General features: G+C 51.5%; 2 protein-coding genes across 3 annotated transcripts; one reads left to right on the top strand and one right to left on the bottom strand.

The window, feature by feature from the left end:
- Nucleotides 1–72: 72 nt before the first annotated feature.
- Nucleotides 73–16639, bottom strand: LOC105700665 (fatty acyl-CoA hydrolase precursor, medium chain). The gene is made up of 7 exons (XM_012426724.2): nucleotides 16022–16639; nucleotides 14799–15045; nucleotides 14113–14347; nucleotides 6175–6261; nucleotides 5540–5816; nucleotides 1975–2084; nucleotides 73–1868 (listed from the first exon to the last, which is right to left on the bottom strand). Exons 1-7 carry the CDS (start codon nucleotides 16131–16133, stop codon nucleotides 540–542), a joined length of 2397 nt encoding a protein of 798 aa, XP_012282147.2. The 5' UTR covers nucleotides 16134–16639; the 3' UTR covers nucleotides 73–539.
- LOC105700701 (putative tyrosine-protein kinase Wsck) lies at nucleotides 9058–13309 on the top strand. 2 transcript variants are annotated; one of them, XM_012426824.2, is made up of 5 exons: nucleotides 9058–9593; nucleotides 9896–9956; nucleotides 10034–10188; nucleotides 10266–12013; nucleotides 12104–13309. In XM_012426824.2, the coding sequence occupies exons 1-5, from the start codon at nucleotides 9584–9586 to the stop codon at nucleotides 12170–12172; spliced, it is 2043 nt and encodes a 680-aa protein (XP_012282247.1). In that variant the 5' UTR covers nucleotides 9058–9583; the 3' UTR covers nucleotides 12173–13309. The 2 variants fall into 2 exon arrangements, with proteins under 2 accessions (XP_012282247.1, XP_012282246.1); XM_012426823.2 differs by having other exon boundaries at nucleotides 9058–9956.
- Nucleotides 16640–18657: the final 2018 nt, after the last annotated feature.

An 18657-nucleotide genomic window follows, 5' to 3' on the forward strand; every position in this document is an offset into this window, starting at 1 on the left:
GGCGGCGCGACTTCCGTCTCACGTGACTCGCAGATTGCCGGATCCGACCATGTATATCCAGACCTCGTATTGGACATCCCATTCCCAAATTTTCGAGCGGAACGGTTTTAACGCGTTAAGGCGCCAAGCCTTGTTTTTAAATATGAACAAATTAAAAAAAAAATTGAAATTTCATGGTGCCAGGGCCTTCCGTATAGCCTCTGCATTCACGTAAAGTTTGAAACTACTCGGTACACCCGGTTCGGAGACAAGTTTCATAAACGCGATCCCTTAGACGCCACTTTCGCGTCACCTCTACCTCTGTAAGTGAGGTGACGGCTCACGTGGTACATTCGTGTATCTCTTCCATTGCAAGGTGAAGTCTGTACATACATGGTCTAAAGTCTGATTGGATCTGACTTTCTCCTCGTACACGATGCAACACCCTGCGTTTCGTTGCAATGCGAGGTCTAAATATCTATGGTCTAAGATCGCCGGAGTCTGACGTCCGGGGTGGAAGCCAAAGGCACTGGCGCGACGGAGGACGGACCAGGGATGGACTAGACTCCTAGGGACAGGGTCGCGACGAGGAGGGCACCCGAGAGCCTGGAGGCGAACCCAGGATACGAGGTCGAGGCGGCGTCGGTGACGTTGCAGCAGTTGTTGGTCGCCTCGACGAGGACCGAGGGGTAGTACTCGTTCCAGAAGGCCAAGGCCTTGTAGTCGACCTGGCTGGGGTCGGCCATTTCGACGGTGCGGTCGATCAGAAGAATGCCGGGGGAGGCTTCGGAGTAGGGCTCCCACTTCCCGGACGAGGGGACCGGCAGGGAGGGAGTGCCGGTACGGAGGAAGTTGGCGAAAGTCGTCATGACGGTGTCCGCTATCTTCTTGTCGGCGGCGTTCCACTGGACCGGACTGCCCAGGGCGTAGGGGAGGCCCCAGAGGAACTGCAGGTCGAACATGTGCGGCACCCCGGCCCACTCGGGAACGTCTCGCGTCACGGCGGGCGTCTTCGGCCGGTAGTCGAACCGGTAGACGTAGGCCTGCTGGCGATGAGCCAGTTTGCCGGCCAGGAACGTTAGCCCGGACGCGTAGCTGCGCTCCGTCTGCATGTCCAGGTACCGATCGCGCAGCAAGGTGCGGTTTTCGGTACTTGGATGGGGCTTGTAGAAGAAGAGCACCGCGTCGGCGACCACCTTCGGCTTGGACTCGCAGGTGCTGTTCTCGTCGGGCTCCTCCACGGTGGCGGTGGCCTCGTCCACCACCAGGCCCTCGAAGCGCGTCAGGGAGAGGCCGCCGTCCTCGGCGCCGACGACGCCCTCGATGTAGGCGAGCGCCTGCTCGTTGTTGGCGTACCCGGTCACCAGGGGAACCGCGTTGAAGACGCCGCTAGCCAGGGCGTCCCGAGGGTGCTCCGGCAGGAAGGGCTCCGACGCGTTGACGGTGTCGGCGTCGACGATCGGCCCCCAGGTCTCGATGTCGGCCGTCTCGCGCACCAGGATGGCCCCGTCCACGCGGCGCAGACACTCCATCAGGGCGGATGTCGGCCGCCGATAGCAGCCGAACTTCTCCGCCACCAGGTCGACGACGGACTCCTCGGCCTCGGGGGAACCTACCGACCCCACCGCGTCCCCGCTCATGGCGATGGCCTTGGAGAAGAGGCCACGACTCAGCGGGCTCACCAGGTGAAGGCCGACGCTGATCGCTCCCGAGCTGTGCCCGGCGATCGCCACGTTCCCCGGCGACCCGTCGAAGACGTCCACGTTGCGCCGCACCCAGTCCAGCGCCGCCAGCTGGTCCAGTATCCCGTAGTTACCCGGAGCCTCGGCGTCGGTCGTCGTGAAGAAGCCCAGGATGTTCAGTCGATAAGCCACCGTCACCACCAGAACCTGCCGGAGCCGGGATCTGTACCGTCGACGGCGCCCTGAGACGCGACGTCCTCGTCCACCAGGGACAAGCATCGGGAAGCGACGCCGGGACTACCCTAGAGCGTACCTTTTGCTTGGTCACGAACACCGAGGCGTCCCAGATGGCCGGCGTGCCGGTGTTGAAGTCACCCCCGTGGAACCAGACCATCACCGGCCAGCCCTCGGGCGGGCGGGCTCCTGCGAGAAGGGCGAGCGGGACATTACGTTCTCCGAGGTTGCGAAAGTGCCGCGTTCACCCTGTCCGCAGGTCCGAAAGGGTGAACGGTGCCACCGAAACGCGAGGAAAGGCCGATTCGCGTATCCGGTCGTAACGCGCGTTACGCGCGTTTGGATCACGCTGGTCGGATACCGTGGACGGAGTCGTCGGACCGGCACCGGCACGTGTCGGCCATAGCGAATCGACCTTCGTCCCCTTCGTCCCCTCGCGAATACCCAAATCGAACCGCCGAGATCCGAAGAAACCGCACGCCACCGCTCCGACAATGGAAACGTAACCGGAAAGCGCTAGTTTTTTCCCAGAGGGATCGATATCGCGCTTATTAGTTCCTCGCTTCGGGTAGCGGCGTCGTCGGCGTCGCTCGCTTATCCGCGAATCTCGACTGGTTCGGCAACCGGTGACTCGAATTCGGCCGGCCACGCTCCCGGAGACGCCTTGACCTCGCCGACGCTTGATCGCGCCCCGAGCTGCCATTCGGAGATCGGGTTGACCCTAATTCGGCCGGGCGCCGATAGCGATCTCGAGTCCCCGTCTTCGCCGGCGGCGTCGTCGTCACCGCGACGCAGTCACGGTCGCGTCGCAGCCGAAGGGATGGCGGACTCGGGGGTAGGTTTCGTGACCGGAGTCGGGCCGTATCTCGACATCTCCGACGGCTCTAAAAGATCGCGTGCCACCGGGTGCACCAGTTACCGCGACTACTTTTATCGACCGACGCCTCCCGCGGTTTTCCTCGCCGTGATTCGGCCACGGTTGATTTTTATCTACCGGGGGATGACCCCGGGCGTCCCCGTCGAGGAGACCAAATGGCCCTCCGAGGCGAAGCATTTTTTTCGCTCGAGCTTTCGGGTGATCCGTTGAAATCGTAAATGAAGACTGCAATGCGGAAGTGGTTGTAAAGGCCCCAAGGAATAACGCGATGATACTTTAAAGAACGTTAACTTTGCGCGCTAAATTTTCGCTAAAAATTGCCGTTGGCAAACCAAATGGTCAAAAGAACAGAGGATTTCGAGGTTTAACCGCGATCGATAATTTCTACTCGGGCAGGAGAGTTTCCGAGCCACTCGGGAAATGGAATCGCACGTATCTGCATATCTGCGTATCTCCGTATTACGTATGTCAGTATGTATGCTGATTTTGAAATTCGTCGACACGGAATGTGGGGTTTCGATCGAAACAGGGCGCCAGGAAACCGGGGAATCTCTCAGTCTCCTCGTGGAGACGCTTTTTGTAGAGGGTGTTTTTTTATTTGGGGTAGTGGAGCAAGAAAACCGCTATATACCATGCGATCTGCATTGCGGGTTGAGGCGATGACAAACAAAATGGGAAGTACATGCGTGACTCCTCCGTTTTGCATTTATTAAGGTCTGGAATGTCCCCTTGATGCATGATTCAAGAATGCATCGACGCGGATCGATGGTGCTCGATCGGAGAACGACGAAATGCTCGAAGGAGAAGCCGAAGGAGATCTCCGCGAATTAATTATCGTTCTCGCGAGTTGCGGAATGAACGTCTGAAACGCGTATCCTCGCATGTGCGAGGTAGGGGCGACATGAGAATGAAATGAGAAATATGCGCGACTCCTTTGTTTCGCATTTATTAAGCAGTTAAAGGCCATTGCCTTGCTCTCGGAACGCGACGCAAAATGGCGGCGAAGAATTGGCGTCCCCATGGACGGAGCCCAAAGTCCCATCTTAGACCAGAGGGAAGTCTGCGCATCGGAAAGAGAGGGATAGAACAGCCATATTGTTGCGTCCATTTTTCAGCCTCCTGGTTGGTAGGTCACTATAGCGACAACTATATCCCAGCCAATCGGGAAGATAAAATCTCGGCTCTCCAATCTGGTTACCTTCTCATCGTTCCTCCGTGTTCCCCCCTTCCGCCGTTTTCACAGCACCGGTTCTTTATCGATGGTAATAATATAAATAAATGAAAGTTACGTTGCTTATGGCAGAAAAGTCGGTGCCGACGCCGGTCTTGCGGGTACGTATGCAAACGGCCTTACTCCGACACTCGCTCCTCTGGCATGGGTTTCGTCCATATATTCTTACGTCCACGGGCGTCCCTAACGTGCAACGAGGAGGCACTGATAACGCGAAAGAAAAAATAATTATCGTCGCTATCGAATTAACTTATTTCATTTAGTGCACATCGAGGGGACTCGGTTTAACGTAACAAAATGAAAAGTACATGCGTGACTCCTAAGTCGCGCGTTTATTACGGTAGCACCTCGAGATAACGCGGGATTAACGTAACATTAATGCCGGGTCACGAGATATCACGGTTTTGCATTTCGTTCCCATCGGATACCGAAAAATGTGCACGCAATGGGAGAGGTGAACAAATTAGAGCGCCGTACGCAATTTACCAACATTGGTAGACATTAATGCGTCCATCGCTAACATTGCGCGGCACAGAAAAAGAAGAAAAGACGTTTATGTCCGGAAATTCCTCCGCATATCTTCGCGTCGAGGGAGAAGAAGAGCAAGGAGGCGAGGTTTTTCGTTTCCACGGGGTGCCATAAATAATTCCAGATCACGATACGAATTAAAAGTCGGATCCACGCCTGTTAGCGCGCCGAATAATTTAGGAGCAACGCCCGCCACCCCTCGGCTACGCGGTATTGACTTAACCGATTTGAGCGGATCGACCGCAAGCCGGTAGGCCTCTTCAAAGAAAAGAAGAAAAAAATGAGAAAGAGCCAAGTTCGGTCCTATCGGCAGATCGATCGCCAAGAGAGCGCACTCCGCCCCGACCTGGCCGTGCGAGCTCCTTAGCGATTACCGAGTTCGACATTACCTCGACATTGCGTGCAGCTGGTGAGACTTCTCGAGCGGAAAAAACTGGGAAATCGCTCGGTCCGAGGACTATCGCGCGAATCGAAAATTTCCTTCGCGTTTTTACCTCGAAAAACGATTTTCATCTATCCCGGAAGCGCCTCCCACGAGGCCTCAAGGGCGCCGCTCTTAATTCTTCATATCGGAACTTTATCGAGCCGTTGTGCGAGTTCGCGGGCAAATTTTTTTTCCAACGAAATTTCTTTCGAAATAATTGCATGCTCGAGTAAAACGGGGGGATTAACATTGCCGAGGAATACGTTATTAATTTATCCGGCGTTTGAGAAGATATGGTGTCCACGGGTCCTTCATCGAGAAAAACGATATTGTCTGTACGGATGACATCTTATGACGTTCTCTTAAGGCAATCAAAACGTCCTTCTTGTCCTCCTCGAGCATTCAGGACAAGGAGGACGGATATACAACTTATCCGATACTTCTCTTGGGATTTTACATTTTGTGTCTAAGAAGAATCGAAAAATCGGCTTCAGAAAAGAATTGAGGGAAAATCGAGTTATCGGAGGAAACGCGGAAGTGCGTTCCCTGTCTAATTATCACAGAGATCGGCGGTCTCGCCTCACCGTCGGGCACGAAGACGTTGAGGAAAAGGCAGTCCTCGCTGAACCCGGGGTCGGGCTGGTCGTCGGGCGGCAGGAGGCGCAGGTAGAGGGTCTCGTGGAGCTTGCGCCGGGCGACCTGCTGCTGACAGGAGGGCCGGTACCGGGAGGCGTCGCGCGTGCCGGTCCACGAGGGCAGCGGCGAGCGCACCGGGGCGGCGAAGCGCAGCGGCCCCAGCGGCGCCTGGGCGTAAGGGATCCCCAGGTACGCCGTCACCTTCTGCGCGCGGCTCAGGAACACCTATCGGCAATCGGGGCTTCCGTTATCCCGGGAGGTTCGGTTTCGCGCCTTCCGATTCTCCGCGCGAGTTTACGTTTCCTACAATTTCCAAACCTCTAACCCTAGAACTACCAAGCCCAGTCAAAGTGACCGGTTTTAGATGGCCGTAGTTCTAGTACATGTTAGCGAACGCGTCGAGAAGGGTCGTTTTCCCAGGTTACGAGTTACATGGCAGAAGCCACGGGCAACGTTTCGCCCCAAAACCAGGAAGTAGCGAGAAAGTGGCAACGAGATCCGGTGAACCCGGTGAACCCGGTGAACCCGAGGTCGCTCACTCGCGGCGCGGGGACGGACGTCGTCGGGGTCGTCGGCGACGCACCTCCTTGCCGAGGAGCGCGCCCTGGCCGGGGATCCTGACGGTGGGGGGCTCGCGGCCGAGGCCCTGGCGCGCGTGGCTCCGCTGCGACTCGACGAGGGGAAGGTCCTCGAGGAGCAGGACCTCGCAGAGGAAGGAGAGAGCGAGACCGAGCCGCGCCGTGGGCTTCATCCTTCCGACTACGGGCTACCGACGTCGACTCCACCCTGACTTCCCCTGAGCACCCCTTGCCCCCTGCATCCCCCAGGCGGATCGCGTGACTCGAGCTCAGGAGACCTCCTCCTCGGCCGGCACCTGCGCCCCCGCCCCGATTCGAAATCCATCCCCAAGGCCCGAGTCGGACCGCAGACCGAAGACGCGGCAAACGCCTCGAGAAGCGCGACAAAGACGAATATTGGATGTACGTGCCGAGATCTTAAGGGGATACGAAAGTGGCATCCGAGGGGTCGATTTTTCGGCAAACTTCGGAACCTCGATATAGAAGCTATAAGAAAGATTCCGATACTCATGAAATTTCATTTTTTATTAAAAGATGTTAAAGAAATTACTGGTTTTCGATGGCCGACCACGGCCAAAACAAATCGACCGGTGGTTCTACCCTTAAAACGGAGGAAACAAAGCACGAAAGGATACAACCGTACAAGGCAAGACGAAATGAAAGAAATGCCTGGTCTTAGGACTTATACCAGGTAACGAAAGAAATCATCGTACTCGCATGTGTACCCAGCTTTAAGGAGGATCGATCGATCTTCTCTCCGGATCCGGCTCGCGGGATCCCCGGAAAGGCGATCCCGCGCCGATTTGCATACGGAAATTAATCATAGATTTAATTTCGAGAGGCACGATCCTGCCGACCCTCCCTCTTGCGCCAGTCTTCGCGGGGATGGCGCTCGACCTCCTCCGCTACTCCGGGGAATTAACACTCCCCGTCGACTTCTCGACGATTACCGCCATCGCCGCTCGAAAATGCTCGAATATGTCGAAATGTCTCTCCGGGGACTGAATTAAACTCGGCCGATGTCGCGACGCCGCTCGATTTTCGTCTCGCGAATCGGCCTTGGGGTCGATCGTCGATTACCTTCGCGCGTCGCCGGCTGTCTCCGTCGAGTAATTACCGTTCCGATTGAACGGAATGGGCGAACCTAGGCACGATAGGTTCGCGGCACTGCAATCCGGTCACGGCACGTGCGGCGATTGCGAGTTCTCCACATGCTGCCGCGTGGATGCCCCTGTGCCACGCTCCAGCGTCGCCGAACTCGCGACTCTGCCGCAGCGTTTAACGCTCCGAAACTTTACTCCCTGGATGTCTTAAGTTCGCGTGGAACTTAAGAATTTGCCTTCTATTTTTGCGCAGGACTTCGGCAATGGCTGACTCGCTGGCTACTTATTGGAAAAATGCGTCGATTTCCCTTAAGGCAGGTTGCACCGACAGCGATTGGCGTGAAATTTCTTAACTACGATTAGTTAATCTCGGATTGGCAATTGCGTATCCGAATCAAGAAACTCGGTAGAGTTATAGGCCTTAACGTGCTTTCCTTCCTGCCGAGAAAGAAAGCTGCGTGCTGGAAATCACCGAAATTGTCGTGCTTGAACATGCCCCAATATATTCCGTAATTGGACCTTCTGGAACTTACTGACCAACTGGGCTAGTTACGCATACCTAATACGGGAAGGATATTCTAAAACGGAAACAATCCGCGTCAGTCGAAACGGATGACCTTAGGCGTGTTTCATGCGGTATTGAGTAATTCGATGATAAGGTACTGATACATTAAAATGTTGGTTTTATCTATTTCCACATGGCTCCAGTTCGGCGCCTTCCTTGATCGCCCCTTTTTATTTATAAAACGTGGAGCTAACATTATACAAATATTATGAAAATAATATTCTAAATGTTTTGAAAATATTTCAAATGTCTGCCAAATATTTACAAAAGGCACGATATGCATTAAATATATAAAAAATATAAGAAATATTTTGAGCTACTAGGGGAATTATAAAACGGTAATGTTTCGCTTTTAAAATGCGAGAATATATTTAAATTTATTTGACGCATTCGAATCGCCGCTTCGGGCGCATCGTGTTCGCATTAATGAAGGACATGATCGATTGCAAGCGCTCCCAGGAAAGACGGACAAATTTTCCCTGCCTTATAACTACTCACATTTGCTCGGTCGATACTTCGACCGGTGAGTAATCGTGGAAATCAAGAGTTGGAGTTATGAGCAACGCAGTAATGAATGTAATTGGGAACGTCTCCCAGTCAATCTGAAGGGCGGACTGATGAACTGGAAGACTTCTCACGAAGCGATTTGCTCAACCATTGCGGTAGATAATATCTTTTTCTTAAGATATGAATATTCAGTAAGAAAGATCTGAGAATTCCGTATTCGTAATTTCCTAACAGAACACAATTAGAAGGTTTCAATTTGGATAATTGCTTGGCGTTAAAAAATGTATTTCGCATTTTTTAAGTGGAATAAATAAAAACAATATGACGTTCACTTTTTCGTCAATACTGATTCCACTACTTAAGGGAGTCAGTACACGGAAATGTTTTTAAACTTATTGCTCTGTAGGAAAAAATAGTAGAGAACTTTTTGATTCCTTTTTCAACAAGGATAGCGCATTATAAACCGTTTCCACCATTTCTGTTACACTCTGTATATATCGCGAGTTCTTAAATTAGTAGGTAACGTCGAAATCTGTCATGTCACAAAGCAGTCCGTTCATGCTAAGTGTGAACCAGCTTTGCTGTATAACCGCTAGGTGAAAACAACTCTCGATAGTTGCAAAATATGAGGAACATGGGACTCTCTGCCACTCTTTATTTCTACGGTTCACCGTTTATTAATGAATGTTGTGAATGTGGAATAAGAAACAGAGTATATAAAGTTGTAGTCGTAGCGTACGTTCGAATCCGTTGACTTAGGTTAGGTGGCGTCATTCTTGATGCCGCGCCCGGTCCAGCCCGACTCGGAGTGCTCGGAATAATTACACGATTGGATCACCGACCAAGTCCTGCCTTTGTCCGATCACCTGTCGCAAATATCCGTCATGGTTCTTCTCTAAAAACTGTTACAAACTGTTATTCCTTCCCGAGACTGCTGGGAGCTCGATATTTTGAAAAATCTTTGAGCAGATGTCATTGGACGTGAAAAATCGAGATATCGATCAGGTAGCGGTAAAAGCAAGAAAACATTAACGCGGTTGATTTTGAACGAAATGGAGAGTCGTTGATCGTCTTGGATAGTCGCACAATCCCGTTTTTTAATGCTGATGATCCATTTCTTTGGAATTCGGGAAGCATTGCTGGTTGATGCGCTGGCACTTTCTCGTCGCAGGTAGAGTCAACAGTGTTTAATGCAGGTGTGGCGCGTCGCATATTTTCCGGTATGCTTAAGAAAATTTAATGCTTGAAAGTGAGTACAAGTTCTTCGAAGTAAATTAGTCCATCGACTATTAATGTTGCCATGCTATTCTATACATACGTATAATATTTTCTTTTATTCAATGAATGCTCGTATTTGCACAATGTCATCGGACCGTAATGGTTAAAAAGTTATCGTAAAGTTGAGTTTGATTTAATATCTCGACACGATGTTTGCACCATGGATAGTTTTTATCATGGTCTTAATGCTCCGAAGTCAGAGTTACGCGATGGCTCTGGAGTATCTGGGTTGCTTTAAAAGCTTGGAGTCGAACCTGGACCTTCCTTTCCTAGCCCTCGATCGTGCCAGTAGTCCTTTGGAATGCGTTGCAGAATGCCAGTCTCGGTATTACAAGTAGGTGTATTAAAAAATATTACATTAGTTTATCAAATTGATACATTTAATATTTTAATACATTTAATTTTAATCAGGTTCGCTGGGCTGACGGATGGGCAAAAATGCTACTGTGGTAGCACGTACGGTAGGAATGGAGAGTCACGTGCTTGTACAATTCCATGCGTCACTGATGCGTCTGCCTTTTGTGGATCTCATGAGGCTGTGAGTGTATACGCCACGAGTCAAAAAGGTAAAAATATCAAATGTCATGCAATAACGTCACGTAGAAATCTCTCTTTTTTATAAGTTATTTATTTCTTCTTACAGGACCAAGTCCACCGAGGCGAATACAAGTAAATAGAATGAAACAGGATGAATTTAAAATTACGTGGGAACCTCCTATTCTACCTAATGGTAACGTGACGTTATACAAAGTCCGAGCAGTATCCATCGACACTCACGCCTTTGAACCTTTACCCCCTGTCGAGAGTCGAATACAAGGTGGCACATCCAATGAAACTACGCTTGGAGGTCTCCAACCCGGAACCAAATACAACGTATCGGTTACAGCCGTAAACGAGGAAGGAAATGGCGAACCTGCCTATGCAGTAGAATGGACACCCATTGGACCTCCTTGTAAGCCCGATCCACCAAAATTATTGGGAAAGAGTGACACCACCGTGACCATAATACTGACAAGAAGTTGTAGTGAAAACGGACCCGTAAGCGCATATCAGGTGGTCGTGGTTCGACCAGGAATAATACCGCCATTTGGTGCAGATGCAGTTTTCCCAAATTATAACGACTCGATTCAGGAAGGCCTGGGATACTACGTCACCGGAGAATTCGAGGCACGCGATTTCGAAAAATACGAGCGATTTACGGTGGGAAACGGTGGATACGTAGGTGGATACTACAATGCACCTTTGATGGCAGGCGCACCGATCCCTCGAATAGGAGCGGCAATCGTGTCCAGAGCTAGAGACGAAATGCGATACGGATACTCGGATTTAACAGAAGGCACACGGTATTTACAGCATTCAGCGGAGGCGCGAATGGACTCCACGGCGATCGTCCTCTGCGTGGCCATAGGCATCCTGGGAACGCTCCTGGTTGCTTCGATATTCCTCTATGTACTTCTGAAACGCCGTCATCGAAAGGGCCGGGAGAGAAGTCTGTCCGAGCGCCGAGAACTGACCCTACAAGGGCCGATCTACGAGGTCGACAACGTTGCGTACATCCCCGAAGACGTTCCCGAGAGAGCGGATCACTATCACGAATTGAAGAACAAGGTTTGGAGCATCCCGCGAAATTTCCTCTCCGTGGACGCCGTGGTTCTTCGAAGGGGTCGCTTTGGTACGATCCATTCCGGCACTGTAAAAAGGGATGGTACACCGTCCAGGGTTTGCGTCCACGGCATCTCGGATGGATTGTTGAGGGGATCGGAAAAAAAGATGATGCTGCGGGAGCTCGACGTGTGCATTCGTGCCGGGTCGCACGAATACCTCGCTGGACTCACGGGCACCTGCGAAACGCCCGACACCCTGTACGTCGTCTTCGAAATGCCGCCTTTCACCCTGAAGGATCATCTGCTCGACTCCCGGTCGGGTGGTTCGTTCCCTTCTGATAGAATATTGCCTATCGGAGCCCGCGTGGCGCAAGGGCTGAGGTACCTGGCCTCCCAAAAAATCGCTCACGAGCGTCTCTGCGCCAGAACCGTTGGCATCGCTGAGAACTGGATCCCGAAGATTACTGGCCATGGACTGGCCAAGCACTCCACGGAGGACCTGAAGTATATCCGATGGACCGCCGTCGAGTGTTTCGACCGAAACTCCAGGAGGAACCACCAGCCGGGAGTGGTTTGGGCCTTCGGCGTCCTCATCTGGGAGATGCTCAGCGTCGGAGGCACGCCTTACGCGGATCTGGAGCTCGACAGCGACCTGGAGGAAGCCGTCTCCAGAGGTCTTCGACCCAGACGACCACCCGATGTCCCGGATCCGCTCTACGAGGTCGTTCTTTCCTGCTGGCAGTCTGACCCTGAAGAGCGGCCGTCCTTCGACGAGCTGGTTCGCCTGGTAATTGTGGCTCCTAATATTCTCTTTCCGACCCTGATATTCCGGCTCCTCTTTTTCACCCTCATAACGCGATCTTCTCTTCGTTTGCAGGACACTCTCAGCATCTGTCCGATCACCGCCATCACGGAGCCTTACGTCCCGGAACTCGAATTGAATTAAGAGATCTAGAGCAGCATCTAGTTTTAAGAATTTTTATATACATTCCAACGGGTACACGTACTTAATTGCGACCTACTCGTGCTTGTACAAGTCTATGTACCAGTGTCGGGGGGTGTTTACGAGATCTAACGTAACGTCTTGCACGTGATTTCACGCAACCTAGATAAGGGGGAAATTCGATTATCTCTTTATTTTATTCTCGCTCCGTAATACGCGCTTTTGCTCGTGTTAAGGCTGCGTAACTTGTTCAGTCCCTTGTGTTCAATCGATTTGCGTATATAATCGAGTCTTAAACTTAATTGAAGTAACTAGGCAGTATTTTTACAGATGTCATTATATGAATGAGTTTTTATACCTTTTGTTATAGTACCTAGATCTTTTAATCATCGATATTAGATACTTGCGCGATTTATTGCGTTCAACTTCATGCATTCCATTTTTGGATTTTAAGTTTAAATCGGTACATTCGAACGTTACACAACAAACGCGGTATTGTGCACCGATTGGCGTTCCATATCCGTACAACGAATACCGAACGTTTATACGAAGGAAGGGAATTAAGCCGGCAAAGTTGTACATAATGCAGAGAAATATTTCTATATTTTATGCTTTATATTTATATCGTAATGGCCGACATCAAAGATTTCGAAGACTTCCGGTCCTCGCGCGCTCGTACGTCCTGAACATCAACGTCGATGTTGAATCTACGCGTTTCAATGTGGTACACCAAGGAGGGAGAAGCAAGTACAAAGTTTAACGAGACTTACTCGGTATCGCATCTCGCTAATTTAATTAATTCTAGCGAACAAATGTCTCGCGTCGTCGCCAACGTCGACGTCCGATTAACGCATACATACTTAATTCACCGCCTTTGTATTCGAAGCACCGGAGAAGACCAATGCCGATCTCAAATGTTTTTCACCGAATGCGAACATAATGCACGCAACGATCTGACTAATTTTAGTACACATTAATTATATACGTATTAATTCCCATTACAATGGACACCACGAATTAACGAATCGGAAGGTCACGCGTGGGCGCGGGGTATGTAATATATATACACACGTCTTGAAATAGCGACAATGACGATGTAACATCGAACCAGGTTGTACATTAAATGGCATTTGACCCCAAGAATTATGTTTTGGGCGTTGATTAGTGATGCGACGAGTCGAGTATTTTAGCTCGTTAATCGAGTCGTTTTCCTCGCCAACTCGCAATAGACTCAACTCACCGCGTCGAATGTATGCGTTCCGAGTTATCGCCTCGAGTCCAAGCTCTTATTGGCAATGCGTTCGAATTCGAGTAACTCGAGTCGGTAAAGTATTCGACTCGTCGCATCCCTATTGTCGACGCGCGGTCATCTCGTCAGTCACGAAGAAGACGCAAGCAAAAGTTCCTGCAAGATAAGTCGGTACACCTCGGATCTCCCCGGCATTTCAAGAAACGTCCAGAGTCAAGGGAACGTCTTCGAGGGCCAACTCATACTTGAAGAGCAACTTCAGGAAGAGGAGCCCCGGAAATGGCCGCTACGTCGGTTGCGAGGACATCTTGCTGGAGTGCGAGTGAGTGGGTTTTGGACCAACGACGGTCGGCGGTTTTCCGGTCGAGCGACACAAAAGTTGTCTATAAGCTTCCCTGTAGAGTTTATTCGTCCCGGCGTAGATGAAGGGGTTGACGACCGAGGATGCCCAGGCGAGGACGGACGCGACCACGTGCAAGATCGGGATCCTCATCTTGTCGTCGATCACGTTGACCAGCATCAGGGGCATGAAGCAGAGCAGGAAGCAAAGGAAGATGGTGAGCATCAGCCTGGTCACCTTGGAGTCTTCTCTTCGCTTGAATCCGCAATTCCCGTTCCTGCGACCGTGGGCTTCCAGGTTCTTGCGGCTGGCGCGAACCTTCCAGTAGATGCAGAGGTACGAGACGATGATGACCACGCAGGGCACGACGATGCCCAGCAGGAAAAGGAACTTTTTCGGACTCTTGCCGTCCTTCTTCAGGATCGTGCAGGAGAAGGTCGCCGCGTCCAGGCCCAGGGTCCCCCAGGCGTCCACCAGGGGTGGGATCAGCAACGAGAAGCTCAGGGTCCAGATGGCGATCAGCATAGCCGTGATGCCGTGCGGCGTGTACAGCCTGGCGTAGATCTCCGACTTGGAGATCAGGACGTACCTGAAGAGAACCTTCCGTTACCGCTAAAAGTACCGATTTCAACATTTTTATTTAAAAGTATCTCTTCAATTTTCTCGTCTCCCCTCGATCGATCTTTCCGCGTTTCCTGTGATACGTATAACATTAATTCCGCATTATTCATCCATCCAGCCTTCATCGATAAATCTGCAGATACGAACGCTGGATATATCCGGCGTCCATCAAAGGACCTGCAGATCCGCGCAATGTGTACCTTTTCGACGCGGGGCTCTGTTTAGTGAGCGGCGCCGGAACGAAAGGGTTAAAAATAATTCCGTCTACTATAGCCCATTCTAAATCGACCATTACTTGCCCTCGCTTGACCAAAGCATAAGTTATATTTAAAAACCAACCCCAATAGAAATAGGTATATATAAACTGTCGATAATTTTAGCGTTATAATCATTTAACAACGGGGTATCTTCAGCCTCACCTGTTCACCGTGATCGCCACCATGCTGAGCAAGGAAACGGCGACATTGCCGTAGAAGAAGACGGGGAAGATGCGGCATAAAGTCTCCCCGAGGACCCAGGCCTCGTTTAAGTATCTGCTGGCAGTTAGAGGAAGATTCACCCCCGCGAAGATCAGGTCGGAGACGCTCAGGCTGATTACGAAGGCGGTGGTCGCGTGCCTCCTCAGTCTAGCGTACCGGAGGAGGGCCAAAACCGTTATCAGGTTACCTGTAAAATCACCTCGATTGAAGCCGTCGAACCCTTCGCGGGATCAAGAGGAATCAAGAGGAATCGGGGTCGGAAAACGCGTTCGCGAGAACTCTCGGTACTCGTTGCCGTCTGGACGAGCACAGTGCCTCTCGTTGTTCGCTTTAGCGATACCAAAGTTGATATCGATACCGCAGCGACTGCTGCAATGCATCGCCCAGGCCCTCCTCGGTGTTCTCGAGGAAATCGTTTCGTCGATATCGCAACAACGACTTCTTACGTTGCGATGGGACCACGCGCGTTACTCGTCACACGGTTTTGCAACGAATCTTAACATCTAATCGACATCACCGAAACGTTGTCACAATTTTAAAGTCCAACGTGTCTCGTTACCGAATCGCATCGCTGTTTATCGTACGAAACCAAAGGCAAATCGTTTTCACGATTTCCGAGTGAATGGCACAATTCATCAAAGCGTACTCAGGCAATGGTGATCCATTTGGTGGCCATATATAAACGTCTTTATCTGTCAAAGCGTTGAAAAGGACACGCATTAGCGTTAACTGCACGAGGAACGTTTTCCTCGGACAAGAGTTTGAACACGTCCGTGATATCTATTTCTTATTGGCCTTGAACCGTTCTCCTTTCTTATACGAAAAAAAAAACGCGCACGGTTCTCTTCATTTCCGATTGTCGTTTGATTCGATATTTCTTACCGCAATGATTCTCAAAATCCAATCCTAAATAGAAAATAAATACAAGGATGTAATCGGAGATGTTTAATCAATTTCTGACAAAAGAGACCCGTGAAGGCGGGCCAGCGGCGCTTAACGCGGCGGAAGAGCTCTCGTTAACGATCGTTGAATCCTCGCGGATTTTATCGTTGATTAAAACGTTAAGTCGATTAAATCGTTTCCAGCACCGAAAGACGCGCGTTCGAGAGCGAGATCGACCTCGTGGGCGCAAAGAGGAATAGAAAGATCCGAAGTCGAGGTACCTAGAACGCCGACGACGCTGAAGACGATGGCGCAGACGGCGGCGAAGACCGTGGCCGACCTGGGGAAGTGCCGAGGGTACTCGTCGAGCGAGTGGTTCCCGTTGAGCTCCATGCCGGTCCTCCCGCTCGCATCCTCCGCCCTCTCCCGTCCGCTGGTCGCTACGACGGCGACGGGAGGTCTTATCTCCGAGTGACCGACCCGTTTCCCTCTTTCGCTCTCCGGAGAGGAGCCGCGTCCCGGTGGACCGGCGGGACTCCTCGTCCCCCGGAATGGACGGAGGCGCGTTCCGTTATCGGGCGAGTCCGCTTTTTGCGATCGACTCGGCGTCGGGTAAACCGCGTCAAATGGCAAGAACCGTCGAATTGGAGACACGGGAAGCTGCGTGGCGCCAAATGGACGGAAACGTCAAACTTGAAAAACCCGATAAAACGAGGGACCACCGTGTTGCGCCAGTTTCAAAATCACAATGTACCGGCAAAGACGAGAAATCACCGAGGAACGTCACGGACGCGAAACCACGGAACAAAACCACGTCGAAGACGAGAAAGCACTAAATCGCGCCAAATAACGAGGACGGGAAAAATAAGGGACCACCGATGATCACGGAAGAAGAGACGCCGGGCAGACGGCGCGGCGTCGACTGGCGTCGACCGTCCGATCGAGAGCGAGCAAGAGCGAGCGCGGCCCCCGACTCGGTTCCCTCTCGTTCCCCGAGTTCCCCCGGTCGGCCGCGGTCCCGGACTCGGACTCGATCGGGCGGCGGACCAGCTGCCAACCCCCGAAGCCAAAGAACAATCGCGAGGCGAGCATCCACGGTAAATAGGACCGACCCCCGAGAGCTACCCCGAGCAAGGGGTCCGGGACCCTTAACTCGGCAAATATCCTTTATACCCCTCCTTATCTCGCAGCTTACGGCTCGACGTCTCTATCGCTTCGCTCTTTATCCTCCGTTTGGCACGTTTCCGCTTCGTCGACCGACTTGGCTCTCCTGGCCGTAATGAACGTACGAAAGGATTTAATGAAATTTAAACTTCGTCCGTGACATCAGTTTTTGGAATATTTTAATTCGAGAAGAAGTTCGTTCCTCTCGGAAATCGCGGCGAAAGGAAATCCTGACGTTTAATGACGACGAATAATGCTTTACAAAGAATCCGAGTGACTGGACTTCCTTGCCGCAATCGTGGTTTTCGTTGCCGGCGAATCCGTTAACTTTTATCGGTTGGCCGATTAGTGGCATTATTATCAATGGGCTCGCGTTCCACGAATATCGTTACCATGCGAATAATGCGTATCATATGTGTAATCGCTTTTAACGCTCGGTCAATTTTTCGTTAGATATCGTCTCCGATAAGACCGAATTCTTCGATGCAACGACAAAACGTCCCGGCTACTTTTCGAGTAAGCATTCCAGGGACGAAAAACTCGTTTCCTTTGGTTTCCTCGTTTCCTTCCACCGCGATATGCCGATCTGCCGGGGACTATCTCCTTGTATTCGGGTCGGCACGAAAAGAGAGGCGAACCCTTAAAAGCCGAAAAGCAAATAGAGTGCAAGCAATGGTAGGAGCGGAGTCGTGCCTACTTCCGTGAATAGATAAGTAGGAGAATGCGTCATCCCAAATTGTGTTCTACGAAACGTTCCTCTTTTAAATTCGTAAAACGAATCCACGCGAAACGGACCCTCCGCGTAAATTAAGGGACGACCGTACCTACGGGCACGTTGCGACAAATACGAACATATGACGGACAAATATAGACATAAACGCGATAGTCGCAGATAAATTCGAAGGAAACGAGCGTAGCCCCTAATCGGCCTCGCGATACGTTCGCTCGATAAGAAGGCGTTTAACTCGACTTGGCCAGGAGGCGATCGGGCAACATGGAAACCCTTTCTCGGGCTCTCCTCCCTTGTCCCTTGACGGCGACTGGAAAGGTTCCGGGCAAGTAGACTTTGAATGCGAGCATTGTGCACCCCCCCAGGGAACGCCGGCCCGGTGCTCCTCTTCCACGCTCCCTTCCGACGCAACAGAGTCTCCATTCACGGGCGAGACCTCGCTGCAAGCTGCCCACCATTTTTACCCCGAGCCCTGTACCTAGAATTCCACGTATCGTTAACTCGATCATTTTTTCTCATTGTTAACGCATTATCGATGCAAAGGAGACAAGGCACGCTCCTAAGGTCCTATTTTGTCTCGCTCCGCGCTTTCCGAAACGCCGCCGTTAAAGGGCTATACTCTCGGAAATCGGTGAAAACGGTTTCCTTCTTTGAGAACCGATTGCCTTTGATTTCCCGCGATAAAGAACAATGCGATTCGGTAACGAGGGACGATCGGCCTTAAATACGTCGACTTTATGATTTCGGAACAACCAGCAACGGGGAAGGCAGGCTCTCGAGGCGGAGACTGAATTTTGCGAAAGCCGTGCGAATTAATCGTAGGATAAAAAATTGAGAAGACTGAGCAGGGGAAACTGAAGAAACAAGGGTGAATTGCCGTCCGCCCGGCGGGGGATTTTAATTCGCCCGAGGGGCACAATGGAGTTCCGGCATATTGTCCGGGTGTATTGGAAAGAAGCCATTCTACGAGTCGCCGGGGTGTTCTCTCCGCAGCTGCGATCGCAGCCTGCGGACCGTTTCGGA

Source organism: Orussus abietinus, unplaced genomic scaffold (genome assembly GCF_000612105.2).
Source record: "Orussus abietinus isolate OABI.00-Male unplaced genomic scaffold, Oabi_2.0 scaffold49, whole genome shotgun sequence".
Classification (NCBI taxonomy): Eukaryota; Metazoa; Arthropoda; class Insecta; order Hymenoptera; family Orussidae; genus Orussus; species Orussus abietinus.